At 49.1% G+C, this 13,811-nt stretch overlaps 1 protein-coding gene across 14 annotated transcripts in view; it reads left to right on the forward strand.

Moving 5' to 3' along the window:
• The window catches only part of klc1a (kinesin light chain 1a), a 40,390-nt gene that overhangs the window by 1,529 nt on the left and 25,050 nt on the right, over window positions 1-13,811 (forward strand). For 7 of the 14 annotated variants that reach the window (XM_088924883.1, XM_088924888.1, XM_088924884.1 and 4 more), the window contains exons 2-6: window positions 9,107-9,368; window positions 9,618-9,848; window positions 10,299-10,377; window positions 12,033-12,258; window positions 13,265-13,352. In XM_088924883.1, the coding sequence (XP_088781009.1) occupies window positions 9,108-9,368; window positions 9,618-9,848; window positions 10,299-10,377; window positions 12,033-12,258; window positions 13,265-13,352 (885 nt within the window). In that variant the 5' untranslated portion in view covers window position 9,107. Of the gene's footprint in view, window positions 1-639; window positions 762-9,106; window positions 9,369-9,617; window positions 9,849-10,298; window positions 10,378-12,032; window positions 12,259-13,264; window positions 13,353-13,811 lie in introns of those variants that run through there. The other 7 variants (XM_088924885.1, XM_088924886.1, XM_088924889.1 and 4 more) reach the window with 3 other exon arrangements.

Here is a 13,811-nt window from a genome sequence, read left to right on the forward strand (position 1 = left end):
CACATTCCTGCTCTTTTTTATTGACTGTGTTCTGTATCCAGCTGTACGCGTTTCATCAAGATGGACAGCTGTGAAATACGCCTGGTGTAGTGTTTTGGGTATGTGAAAGGGAAGGCAAGGTGTCACTGTGCTCACGTTGAGCTGCACGTTGATCGAGGAGAAGTGTGCTTTAGGAACTATGCCGGTCTCATTCGCGTCCCCTGGATTGCAGTACAGATCCCCTGTCTTGGCTGGTGGGGTGCGTAACTCATTAACAGCGGGGGTATCAGTCGCTCTGGCACGCGTGGGAGTTAGTCAGAAGAAGGCTGAGGGCTTCATTGCACTTGCCTCACACCCGGGATTCAGACAGGCTAAGAGAGGTTAGTGTGATCAGGGCTTGGTGTGTTTACCGCGGAGTGGACCCCGCGGAGGATCTGTGCAGTACAGTCTGCTGAAGGGGCGAGGGAGGCAGCCGCAGAGGAGTCTGTCATCAGGGCTTAAGGTTCTCCATCACAGTTCTCTCCCGTCACTCAGGAGGGGGGCGAGAGTCATTGAAATGCAGGGCACACACACTTCGCCTCAGAAGGCTGCGCTTGTGCCCGAGTTCACAGCGGTCCTGTGTTCGGCAGGATGTCTCCTTTATAAGTGGATACTGGGCTCCCTGTGTGTGGTGCTGACAGGTGGGCTGTGTCTCCGAAAGGATTCTGCTTCGGCGTTCGTTTGACTTGTGGTTTAACTCCTGGTCGTTTGAGTGGTGCGATGCTAAACAACACTGAAAAAAGGTAAAAAAAAAAAACCAAACCTACATCAATTATTTAATGTTTAACTCGTTCGGACGTTGTGAGACGTTGCTGGTTTGGCATGGAAGGATTTTTTGTGATGTCCAGTTTCGATAGGCAGTGTGCGATCACTGTGACGTGATCGAGCTCTCCAAGAACAGTCTGTTATGCAATCGTGAACACAAATATGTATTTGTACCAAGGGAGCATATTTTGTGGTGACGGCTCTCCTCCTCCTTGTTTTATCAATTTTCCTCGAGGACATAATATTGCTTTTTTTGATTAGCAGAGTTAAAAAGCAGACATCCCTCAGGCTCAGGTCTAGGTTTGTGACTCTTATGGATTCTGAAACTTTAGGCCCAGAGCAAGAATAAAGTGACCAAGCCTGAAACCCTGACTCAGACTGGTCCATTGCAGTTAACAAGTACTGATTCATGGCAGCAGGGTTCGTCTCTTGAAGTTGGTGGGCAGGTCTTAGCTTTGATCTAATCCAGGTGTTGCTGTACCGCTGCACAGAGGCCGCGCGGGTCCAGATCTCTCTTGATGTGCACCCTGTGCTTCTTGTCTGATACTGGAGATGGTGAAATGACTTGCCATCCTTTTTAATTAGAGGATTTATTAATGGCTCTGGCCTCATGCTTTCATCAGCCTTTTCCTTTATGGCTGTTTTTTTTTTTCCATCACAGGTCTGCCAGCTGCAAACTTTATTTTCACTGCCAGCACTCTTCATGTGCAAAGACCAAAAAGAAAGCCGAGCTTACTTTTTTCCCCCCTATGAATCCTTGGATGGAAGGGGACTGCTAACGTATCGCTTCGGGTCTCCCCCCCTGTTTGAGCAATTCAAAGAGGGGCTTGCGAGTGGTCGAGCACAGCAGTGCCTGTCCTCTTCTTTCACAGCTGAAATAACAGCCTTGTGCTCCACCCATCTCCAGCTGCTGGGCTTATTATTTCTGACCACAGATTTGGAAAGTGTCTCCATGAGAGCATCTCTGGGTGTGACTTGCTCCACGATCACACGAGGAACAACCTGAGACGGTTTAGAGGAAGTCATTCCGACCTGATTCCTGGCTTAAGAGGTGTGGTTGAATGCAGTGCACGGGCTTGGCGAGCTGCTGTCAGTCAGGCAGACTGAGAGGTGGAATGCTGAAGGACTTAAGTGACTCTTGTTTTTTTTAAGGTTTATTTTAAACGCAGGGTGAGCGTGAGGCAAAGTAAGGAACACAAGTGATGGTGCATCGATTCAGACGTTGGGCTGAGGGAAGATAGACAGAGATCATGGTGGAGCTGTATGTTCTTTGCTTCCTTTCCTTCGTCTGTTGTCCCTGAATGTTAGCCCTGTGCTCAGGGGACAATTCTAGTTTATTTTTTTTCCTAGTGCAGATCCAATTATCTTCAAAGCACTAAAACCGCGCAGAGTAAGCTTCAGATATTAAAAAGCCCTGAGCTCTAGTGAGTCTGTGCCAATTGGTACCATTGATCACAGTGCCTTTAGGTTTGATGCTGGTCCCATAAAGTGTTTAACTACTGGGGCATTTCCTAGCCAGTAATACAATCTTTGAAGCCAGCTTGTTTCTTTTTTTATCTGCACTTCTCTGATCATGGATTTTACCTCTGGAACTCCTCAAGAATGTATCAGTCAGTTGGACTTCCTAGAGTTCGGAGTTCATTCAGAAAGGGAACTCTGGGCAGCTGTGGAGGAGTACCCCTTCCAGAATGCCATGCCCTCCAGAGTCCAGGCCAGGCCTGCCTTCGGCCTTGTGGTCACTGTGTGTGTGGAGGTGCCTGGAGTGCCTCAGATTGGTTTGTGGTACTGAAGTGCATCAAAACCACCCTGTACCACCACAACTTGTGTCAGAGATAGAAGGTGGTAGTTCACAATCTCTTCTTATCTTCAGGCGACAGGAGTTACATTCATTATCATGTTCAAATCATTTTTATATTCTGTGTTTGGCAGGTTGTCTCTGCATTGTAAAACCATTCTGCTTGGCACTGTGGTTTTAAAATTGCAGCAGGGCCCGTCACTGCCACAACAAGGTAACTAACTCGGTTTTACTCTAGAGTACGAGTGCGAGTACGAGTCTTTAGCACTGCAGAAAAACACTTTTACCTCAGCTACTGCTCCTTTTGGCTGAACTCCCCCGGCTTTAGAAGTAGTGTCCTGTGTTTCCAATGCAGTGTCCTTCTCTGTATACTTAGAATATCTAATTAGTCCCTGCTGGTTTTGTTGTTGCTAGAAACAAGCGAGATCCCCAGTGAGCCTCAGGGCACAGCTGTGTGGGATAACTTGGGGACTGTACCAGACTGCTACTCACGCACAGTCTGCCTGTGTGGAAGAGTACTGCTCAAGACCCATTGATTGTCTTATCTGTTTATTTTGTCATATTTCACTGTGCTTTGCAAGCTCTTTGTATGTGCTGTAGTTTTGAGGTTGGGTATCATATGTTACTGCTGAATCTAAGACGCATTTCCTCTGTGTTTTTTTTTTGTAGTTTGTAACTTACTGATTTCTGAAGGCTTTCATTCCAGGCACTTCCTAGCTGTGCGTAATTTGATTTGTCACTGTCTGAGTAGTAGATTGCAGGTTGTGTCTTTTAAATTCACCTTCAAAGAGCTTTATTGACATTCTGGATGTCTTACAGTGTTGCCAAAGCACACACAATTAGCACAAAAGTCACAGAAACCAACAGTAATAACATACCGTACGTTTGATCACATCAAATATACATTTGTCTTCTCTGTGTGCCGCGGTATGTTCAGCAGGCGGCTTTCTTGCTCTTTTCTCAAGCAGCGTTACCTGTGTTGCTCACTCCCCCTGCCACACCCATGGTCACGCCCACAAACACCCCCATGGTCAGTGTTGACCACGCCCCCCCCCCCCCCCCCCGACTCATACTGACCACGCCCCTTCCAGCCCACTGACCACGCCCTCAATCATGTTCCAGTCACCAGTGTTAGCCCCACCTCTCTCATCCCTATCATCTGTGTTATTGTTGGCCAAGCCCTTGACACCGCCATCACCTGCGTTGGCCATGCCTCTGTCATCATGAGATCCCTGTGGCAGCAGCCTGCACTAGGGGTGCCTGAGAGGCTGTTTGCCCGGCTGTACCCTAGACTGATAGTGTAAAACTGGAACAGCACCCTGCCACAGAGAAGGAAGGAAAGGTTATATTTCAACTAAATATTTAACGGGCAGGTAAAACAATACTGCCGATGCACGTTAGTCTTATGGAACCCAAACTGAGAGGTGGAGTTCCATTGTTCTGTTTGGCTTAAGTAACCCCTTCTGCTTTCTGGTTTTTAAGAGCGACTGTTGTGGATTTTGTAGTGCAACCCCTAAAGACAAAACACGAGGTATAATAAATTCTACTGTACATTTTCACATTGGGGAATTTCACATGCAATTTGAATTTCAGTGCAGTTTTTTTTTGCATTTCTCTATGTTAAAGAGATCGAATTATCTGTCCAGCAGACCTGTTTTGTTATTTGACTCCAAATGTGGAACAACAGTGCAGTTTTACATTCTCACAAAGGTCTCTCCCGCCCTGCTGCTGAAAGAGACTCGGAGCTTTTATTGCACACGCTGTCCTGAGCTCCAGGACAGCAGCAGGAGCTCTCCAGTGCTGTGCATGCTGCTGGAATCGTAGGGTAGAGAGCTCATCGCCCACGTCTTTTCCAACCAGGCTTTTGTTTCACGTAGTCCTCCTGCTGCGTTGTGTTGCTGATCTAGGAAGGAAAAAGTTATTGAACCCGTGCCTTGCGGAGAGTTCATTTTCATGAAGAACGTTTCCTGTTGTTTCGGGAGCTGGAGTGAAGGATGTGGTCAGCTAGCGGGGAGGGTCGGGGGACTGCGTGTTTTTTGGCCTTCTTTTTTCATGTGCACCGAGTTCTTTTGCAAGATCATCAGCCTTTGATAGACAAGAGGCACATGGAGGACCCAGAGCATTGTGTCGGTCTAAGTCCTGAACATGTGAGCAGCTTCACTCCTGCACAGGGCAGCAACATCATTTTGCACAAGACTCAAAAGTTACAAGAACTGTGGTTCAAAAATAGAGCAAAATATATATATATAAGCAAAAATATAAATCTCCGATTGTATCCGGAAGTAAAAAATGGCTTTTCTTACTGTCATGGTTTAGAATTGCCACCACAGTCATGACCTGTGTTGGGAGATGTGCTTAGATATTTAAGTGTGCGTGAAATACATGTAGGAAGAGAAGGAATTTCCCTTCTCCATCAATGGATCATGCTGTAGCGTGTGGGTTAGTGTCCTTGCAGTTAGTTGCTGGTGCATTATGGCCTATATTCCCCTTGATCAGGAACTCTCTGGACAGGGATATACTGTAGGCTTCCCAGGCACAGGATTGCAGCTGCCAGAACCAGTGCTTGTCGCAATAGAGCTCTGATTTTTTTTTTTAAAAATCATTTTTTAAAGATTCATGATGGTGTGCCTGGAGCAAATGAAATAACATGCACAGGCTCTGCAAAGCAGTTATAGAATTTTAATCATCAGGCCTTGGGCAGTTGACTCATTGCCTTTGGTGGGACAAGGACTCCCAACACAGCTCTTCCTTTTGGTTTTCTTTTGAACATCTTGAAAATTTTTGTCTGCATTCAGGTCTCCAGTGAAACTGGCGGACACTGATACAGAAGTGCATATGGCATGCTTGAGCCAGTGACCTGGAGTGACCCAAAACAGGCAAAACCCACAGCTCATCTGCTTACCTCTTCTTTATTGTCTTTACTCATTTGTTTTACATCAGTGTTTACACCTTCAAATGAATTCATGGGTTTCGCAGGAATCAGCCGAAATTATTTTTTCATTTTAAAAGCTTTCTTGGTATGAAAGCTTCCGGTGACACGCTGTTGACCCCTTGGACTGGATACTAATACAGTTCTTGTAAAAATGTGCTATTCTTGACTGCTGATACTTGATAACAATGGGGTATTGTGTTCTGTAGGTGGGCAGCGAGAGTGGGCTAGTTCTGTCGCCACTCCCCTCTCTGGAGCTCCGGCCCCGCTGGTCTTTCCTGTCCAAGTCACATGTCTTGCTTCTCTCAGCATCACATGGGCCACCGGCCTGGCGGAGGAGCGGCCCTCTGGAGTTTCAGGCCTTTTAGTTTCGTTTCCCTTTTCTCCCCGACAGCAGCGTCAGTGTGGCTTCAGCAGCCCCTGTCAGGCCTGACATCCTGTCTGTGGGAGACCGTCTGGACGGGCCTGACAGGGCTGGGCCTCTCCAGCCCGTGCCTCTCCAGAAGATCTTTCCGTCGGCCCGCTGTGCTCAGAGCACGTCTGCCGCAGGGACGCCCTGCTCCCCGGTGAGAGAACAGCACAGGCCAGAGAGCGTCCTGCAGGTCTTTCAGGTTGCTGATGGGGAGAGTTCCTGACATAGTTTTAATCGTTGGTCTTTGTTCTTGGTAGCCTTCGGAGCTTCAGTCGAGGCGTTGCGTGAATGTTTCAGGAGTGCCGCACCCTCTGCGGCATGTTTGCTTCTGGCAGCTGTTCAGTGGTGTTGGTTTCGACTGCTGCTTGAGCATTCAGAATGCCTGCTATGTGGCCACTTTGGGTGTAGCGGAAGGCGCTATATACTGCTTCTGTTGAGTGCAGGTAGGACAGGGCTGTGCGAGGTCAGCGTTTGAGCCAGTCCAGGCAGGGTGTCCGCTGTGCTACAGCACAGCTCAGTGGGGCCAGCCCAAGATCTGCCTTTTATCACATGGATGGTAACAGGAGCAAGACCTCTGCCCATCCTCGGATCTGCAGGTTTGTTGAACAGCTTTCAGATAAAAAGACACAGAGTAAACTCCAGTTCCACATCAATACTGGAAGAAAACATGAGTGTGCACTCTTCCAGCCACAGGACATTTTTTGAGACTACTCAAAAGACTTAGTTTATTGTGGAGCGTCTTTGTATCCCTTAATCTTCTTATGTGTTTATAATACTTTGGAGAGACTGCAAACTGCCCCTAATTGCACTACAGGCACAGCGAGCAGTGCCAGATGGTTAGGCTTTTTTTTTCCTGGTTTCCAAAGGGGCATCTCTCTAGCAGTCCCACCACCGATTGGAACCTATTGCAAATCAGAACCTTTTAGTCTTTCGAGATGCAAATGAATAATTGAAAACTGGCAGACGTTGTGTTTGGACACCTGCAGCCAAACGCAGTGCCGCTGAGAGGGAGGGCTCTGGAGGGGTTCCGAGGGGCAGGTGCGGCCGGCCCTGTCTTGCCGTGGACAGGCGGGCCTGTCGATGTGATATTTCTCAAATCCAATTCCAGCTCTCAGTCCCAGGTGCTCAGTCCGGCCGGCGCTTATTTTATTTGGAAACTGAGATCAAGTGCACGGGTCAGGGAATGGAGTTTAGAAATGCCAGATGGATGGAGGTGCCAAAACCATTATCTCTCTCTCTCTGGAGGAGATGTCACCAGGGCTGCGCCAGCAGAGCGGATAAAGAGGAGTTTCCCTGGAGCGACAGCTTTACGAGAGTATCTGCTTCTGCCTGGTGGATTACAGGCGGCGCTGAGCTCTGTGGCAGCCTGTTGACAAAGCAGTTCTTGCCCATATCGAGCCCGTCTGCTCTGACTGATAAGTCTGTGTGAGCGCGTCTCCGTTATACCCTGATCAACAGCGTCCACCTCGACCGGCCTTCACACAGAGCTCGGATCCTTTTAAAAAAAAAGACTGATTGCTTTTATCCGGGTGTCCGGCAGGTTCGGGCTTTGCTGTCTAGCTGCGAAACTGTTATGCAAGCCTTTAAGATGTATCGCTTTGGTAATATGACCGACTTGATTAGGGCACGGTTTTTTGAAAATAACAAAAGTAGCTTGTGTAGAAAATCTCTCTACCAGTGTTTGCAGAGCTTTCTCCTCTGCCTGCAGTGTACAGTGTGCCTGTTTCTGTTCGGCATGTGTGGACAGTAGGAGAGGTCTGTGTCTTCCTCTAATAGGGCCTCCAGGGCTTTCTCTTTGGTTATTAGCAATGCCTAAAATAAAAGAAATGAGTGTCTGTTCTATCAATTGACAGAATGGCCTAAAAAAAACAACCTATGGTAAAAAAAAAAAAATTTCATGCCAACTTTTGGTCAGCTCTCGTCTCTGAATGAAATGCAAAAATAAAAGGCTGGATTCAAATGAGAACAATGCACAGGGAAGAAACTCAGATTCATAAAAGAGGTCTGAGACTACTGCCTCTGTCTGCGTCTGTGAAAAGAGGGGGTACTGTCCCGTCACAGGCAGTAGACAGCCTCCCCCTGTCCCCCAGCAGCAATGCTGAGGACATTATCTCCCAGACTAAACTGCACTGGTTGTTGCATTATGCATGGGGCATTGTCACAGTATCCCAGTATTGTCCATAAAAGCATTCCACAGGTTGGAGCAGGACCACGGAGGGTCACATGCTGGTTGAATAACAGGAGCAGCCTGTGTGGGTTTGTGGTAGTGCTTTGCTGTGCTAGAAATTCAGTGTTAAAAGCTGTAGTCAAACATTGGGCGTATTGAGAGGCATATATAGACTTGGACACATTCTGCTAAGATCTATAGAATGCAAACAAAGTGTGAAAAATTGCCTTTGCTCCTGATGGAGCCGGATCGTTTCCTTTCTAGCAGAGACCTTGAGCTGGTCGGGCTGCAGATTTTCTCTCGCAGCCCCTTGCTCGCCTGTGTGGCTGTGGGACTGCGGTGCGATCACAGGGCTCTGGCCCAAAGCACACGCAGAGGTGCTTGCAGAGCCAGAGTAGCTTCCAAGCAGGAGCAGCTGGGAAGATGGGTTGTTTTGCTCTGGCTACCATCGGCTGCAGGGGAAAATGGGGAAAAACCCTACCACACTGTGATGGTAAATCTCACTTGCGGGAGACTTCTCAATCTTGTTTCATCCGGCTGTTTGTGACACATGCCTTAGTTAGAGCAGGCACGAAGTCGAGAGAGAGTGTGGCTAATGAGTAGTGATTACATAACACTGCGACATGGGCTCCTAGGAATCCCTGCACAGCATGCTGATTAATCTGTGTGCAGGAAACAGTGAAATTATTCTGTAATGTTCCTCTCAAGAATGTAGAAAATGAAAAAAAAAAATACTGCCTAATTATCGTTATGGTATGCTTTTTATATTAAAAAAAAACAATAGCTACCTTGGCTTACTGTCATTAGAATTTTCTGCTTCTGTGTATAGTGACACTGAAGCAGGTATAATTGAAAATATTTCTCGTGTATTTCTGTATTTGTGTGAGGATCACATGTTTCTTTTTAATGATGGGGATTCTGGCCAAGAATAGGTGGCTGGCAGGCAACGGGGGAAGCAGAAAACCCATGAGAGTTTGGCTCGTCTCTATAACCTCGGCCCTCCGCTCCTCCCCTCTGCAGGATGTATGACAACATGTCAACGATGGTGTGCGTGAAGGAGGACCCGGGAGAGAAGCTGTCCCAGGACGAGATCATCTCCAAGACCAAGCAGGTGATCCAGGGGCTCGAGGCCCTGAAGCACGAGCACCACTCCATCCTGGACAGCCTGCTGCAGACCCTGCAGTGCCTGAAGAAGGATGAGGAGAGCAGCCTGGTGGAGGAGAAATCCCTCATGATCCGCAAGTCCCTGGAGATGCTGGAGCTGGGACTGAGCGAGGCGCAGGTCAGGCAGGGGGCGGCCGGGAGGCTCGGGGGGGTAAAATAACAAAGATCGCTGCTTTGTGGGTGACAGTGTGTAACAGTGTGTTATCCTAAGAGATTTTGAAGACATGTAATGAGAACTTGGCTGGAAACAGCCCGACTCCTCACCTAGCTAGGGAATGAAGAAAGTCTTCAGTGTCCACAGTTCCCAGTGTGGACGTTTGAAGCCTCCCCCTCTCTTTCCCTCTTCCCGGTGCCTTGGCTCCCCCAGGTGATGATGGCGCTGTCCAGCCACCTGAGCGCGGTGGAGTCGGAGAAGCAGAAGCTGCGGGCGCAGGTGCGCCGGCTGTGCCAGGAGAACCAGTGGCTGCGGGATGAGCTGGCGGGCACCCAGCAGAAGCTGCAGCGCAGCGAGCAGAGCGTGGCCCAGCTGGAGGAGGAGAAGAAGCACCTGGAGTTCATGAACCAGCTGAAGAAGTACGACGAAGACGTCTCCCCTTCGGTGAGTCCTGGCAGGACTATCCTCGGGAGGGTTTTGGTGTTTCAGTGCGGTTTGCAAAACAATACTGCTGACTTAATCGCGGCTGATTTGCAGAGCTGCCTGTTTTGAGCGGCGAGAGAATTCAGGAGGTGGGGGGGTGGGTTGTTTGGAAGCACTTTACAGGGGCATCTTGTCTCGTTCAATGATGAGAGAGGTCATGCTGACCCGCCCGGTAACATTTTTGTTGTTGTTGCTGTGCAGCACTTGAGATTTTGGCCAGTCATTGCCCAGTTGAGAGATTTTGGCCAAGTTGCTGTTCTTGCAGACATTTTGCTGACTTGGGGGTATACGTGACATTTTGCATCGGGGTGTTGAATAATGCATGTGTCTGGCAGGGTAGAGTAAAGATGAGGGCGGCATTTTGTTTGCGTGGCTTCCTGATCTCCCTGACTCTGCACTCTTGTCGCGCAGGAAGAGAAGGACTCGGACTCCACCAAAGAGCCGCTGGATGACCTGTTCCCCAATGACGAGGACGATCAGGGACCAGGAAGTAAATGTCCCTTCTGATGTTTTTAACCGATATGCTGTCTGTTGTGCTGTGCTGTGAGAGCAGGATTGCTGCTCTGGCTGCTACCATAGTTTGGAAACCTGCTGTCTATAATGAGTCAAAACTAGAAGTGTCACTTGTGGCCTCTGAATTGCCTAAAGGAGACTATCGGCGATAGAGCAGGTCGCAGTGCCTACTGGGAATCCAGATAGCGTGTAGTGAAGAAATTTGTTCTCCTAGGATTTAGGTTGGGGAAATTATCCAGAGGGGATAGTGGAACGGAGACCCCTGCTCATGTGGGAACTGGGAACTCTGGAGGGAGAGACCAACCGACTGGCTAAGCAGGGGACTCCAACCCTGATCCTGAACAACCCAGATCCTCCAGGCTGTAGTCCTCTCTTAGGTTTTCAAGAACAGGACCCCCACAGATGGCAAGATCCTCCTGTAATTGGTATAGTTAAGTAATTAAAATCTGGTTTGGAATACAAAAAACATTCCTCATAGTTTAAGATCCAGTGTGAGTGTCCTTCACTCACATCTGTGAAAGGGTTGGTTTCTAATGCTCAGTGTGGGGGAAGAAGAAACCACACTGCACATGTTAGAGGGTTAGAAAAACACTGATGAGCAGCCTCAGGTTTGAGACCATACAGCTCGTGATGGATTTTTTGAAGTGGTGCCTCAGAAGTAGAAACGTACTTGTGAATTTTGCACGAATCGTCACATTTTGTAGGCCAAGGAGGCAGTAAGTGGCCGGGAAAACACTGGCTGAGATGAGCCACGTCTTTCTGGTTTTACAGTTTAAATACGTTTCCATGGTGGTTAATGTTTTTGTGTCGAGTTTTGCAAAATTCCTCATGGGACCCACATCCAGGTGAACATCCTGATCTACCTTTGAATTGACCCACAGCTACTTAGCCTGCAGCTTGATCACAATGTACACTTACGCACAGGTTTGATTAGAAGTGCTCTGGTGCTCCTTTGGTTCGGTGAATTCATTTATCCCCTGTAGAATGCTTGATAATTACCTGGCACTGGTGTTCAGATCAAAGTGATCAGCATTGCCGGAGGGAATCTCTCAGCTGCAGCAGGACCGCTCCATTTCCCCACCACATGAAAAGAGTATTGATCAAGAGTAGAAGTGAGTGAGTGAACCGCTGGGTTTGCTTCCTGTGGAAGGAATCGCACAAAGCCTTGTGCTATGTCCTCTGTCCTGCGGGGGGCGCTGTTACCCCTGCAGAACATTTAATCTCTCAATGACTCTTCATCCCAGACCAGTCTGTTCGCTCCAGAACGCCAGGTCTTGACAAAGTAGGTTTTGCAGAGTCAAGTGCTGAGGTGTATTGTAGGATCAGTCGTGCACCACCGAACCGTGAGAACTTCCTTCCTGTTTGTTTTTCAAGCTGCAGCAGTCAGATCATTTCTCACCTTTTCCTCCCATCAGGGCCTCATTTGGATTCCATTCCAGTTTGTCTTGGCCTTGCTTCTTTCAGGAAATAGTCCAGAAATAGCAATTATGTGTTTACATGCGGTAGAGTCTCTGGCAGGGGGGGAGGAGAGAAATCGCAAGCCCGGGTCTTTCTCTGCGTGCCTGACTGAGTGCCCGTCTGCGTGCTCTCTTGTGCCCGGTTGTTGAGTTGTCTGTGTGTTTGTGTCCGCAGCCCAGCAGCACAACAGCAGCGCGGCAGCAGCAGCCCAGCAGGGGGGCTACGAGATCCCGGCGCGCCTGCGGACCCTCCACAACCTGGTGATCCAGTACGCCTCCCAGGGCCGCTACGAGGTGGCCGTGCCGCTGTGCAAGCAGGCGCTGGAGGACCTGGAGAAGACCTCCGGCCACGACCACCCCGACGTGGCCACCATGCTCAACATCCTGGCCCTGGTGTACAGGTGAGATCCCCCCGCCCCACAGCTCAACACCCTGGCCCTGGTGTACAGGTGAGAGCCCCCCGCCCCACAGCTCAACACCCTGGCCCTGGTGTACAGGTGAGAGCCCCCCGCCCCACAGCTCAACACCCTGGCCCTGGTGTACAGGTGAGAGCCCCCCGCCCCACAGCTCAACACCCTGGCCCTGGTGTACAGGTGAGAACCCCACAGCTCAACACCCTGGGCCTGGCCACCCTCCAGCCACAATCACCCCTGTATACCCACCGCGGTCACCCCGGTATACCCACCTGGTGTACAGGTCAGGGTTCTGTGCACCTGTAACCGCTGCGGGATATCCAGTTCTTTTTCATATCATACAGCTTTGCTCCTTCTTGTAAATACAGACGTGCATTGTCCAGAATCCAAACCGGGAAGGTAAGCTCCATCTTCTGCCTCCCTCAGCCGTGTGAGAGGTACCCAGAACGGCCTGAGAGGGCTCTCTGGGGCTGTGTCAGGGTTCCTAGTGGGACAGGCAGTGCTGGCCCGGTCAGTGTGTTTGTATGGCTTAGAGACGTGCATGAATTCCCGAAGTGACATGAAGTGGAGACAGAAAAACCAGTGCCTGACCATGGTTTTGGTATCCTGAGATTTGTTTTTGCTGGGATTAAACACAAATTGTTCTCTTACGTCTGTATTTTTCTGTCCTTGGCTTTCTGAGCACAGCTGTCACTTTTTATTCATCTCTCCTGTTGTCATTGAATTCATCAATTGTGTTGCAAGACAAAAGTGTGTCATTTTAATTAAGACAAGGGTTCTTCAGAGTGTAGGAGTTGCTCCGAGGGAAAAAGAATAGCTTTTGCCGTATAAAGCTAAAACGTCAGCTGCCAGCTTCTTTATTTTTTCAATCGCATACCTGAATTGGCTACGTATCTGACCCCATCAAGTGAAGCTCAGATGGTAACTTCTTGGCAAATGAAAATTCAGGAAGTAGAAATTCTAATGCCTGCTCCTTCCCGCCCGCACACCACAGAGACCAGAACAAATACAAAGATGCTGCTAATCTGCTGAACGATGCCTTGGCCATCCGGGAGAAGACTCTGGGAAGAGACCACCCCGCGGTACGTGTGCCGTTACCGGGTGCCTCTCCCGTTGCTGCCGCCTCTCGCCGGCTGACCGCCCTGCGAACGTGCTGACGACTGTGTCGAACCCCGCAGGCTTGACCTTCCCTGCAGGGTCATCCCATGATGACGCAGGCGCAGAGGACAGACTTTGAACAGCCTGGCCAGGTCACCTGCAGTTGTGCGAAATCGCAACCGACGAAGAGCAATCTTGCCTGCTGCTGAAATCATTTTGTTTATGTGAAATTAATTGGTGATCTTCTAGTTTTTGTTTTTGTATTGCTTAAATTCCACAATGAATTTTGAATTGCTGCGCAGTGTGATCTGCTGTCTGATTAATTTCAGGGAAGTGTGTGTGCTCCTTCTGGTCTCTGAGCTCATCGCTCATGGCTCTGCAGGGTGTGGGATTAGCAAGTGTTGGTGTAAGGTCTGTTAATTCCCTTGCTGATTGCTGTGCTG

The sequence above is a fragment of the Atractosteus spatula genome, chromosome 9, assembly GCF_055471065.1.
Source record: "Atractosteus spatula isolate fAtrSpa1 chromosome 9, fAtrSpa1.hap1, whole genome shotgun sequence".
NCBI classification, from domain to species: Eukaryota; Metazoa; Chordata; class Actinopteri; order Semionotiformes; family Lepisosteidae; genus Atractosteus; species Atractosteus spatula.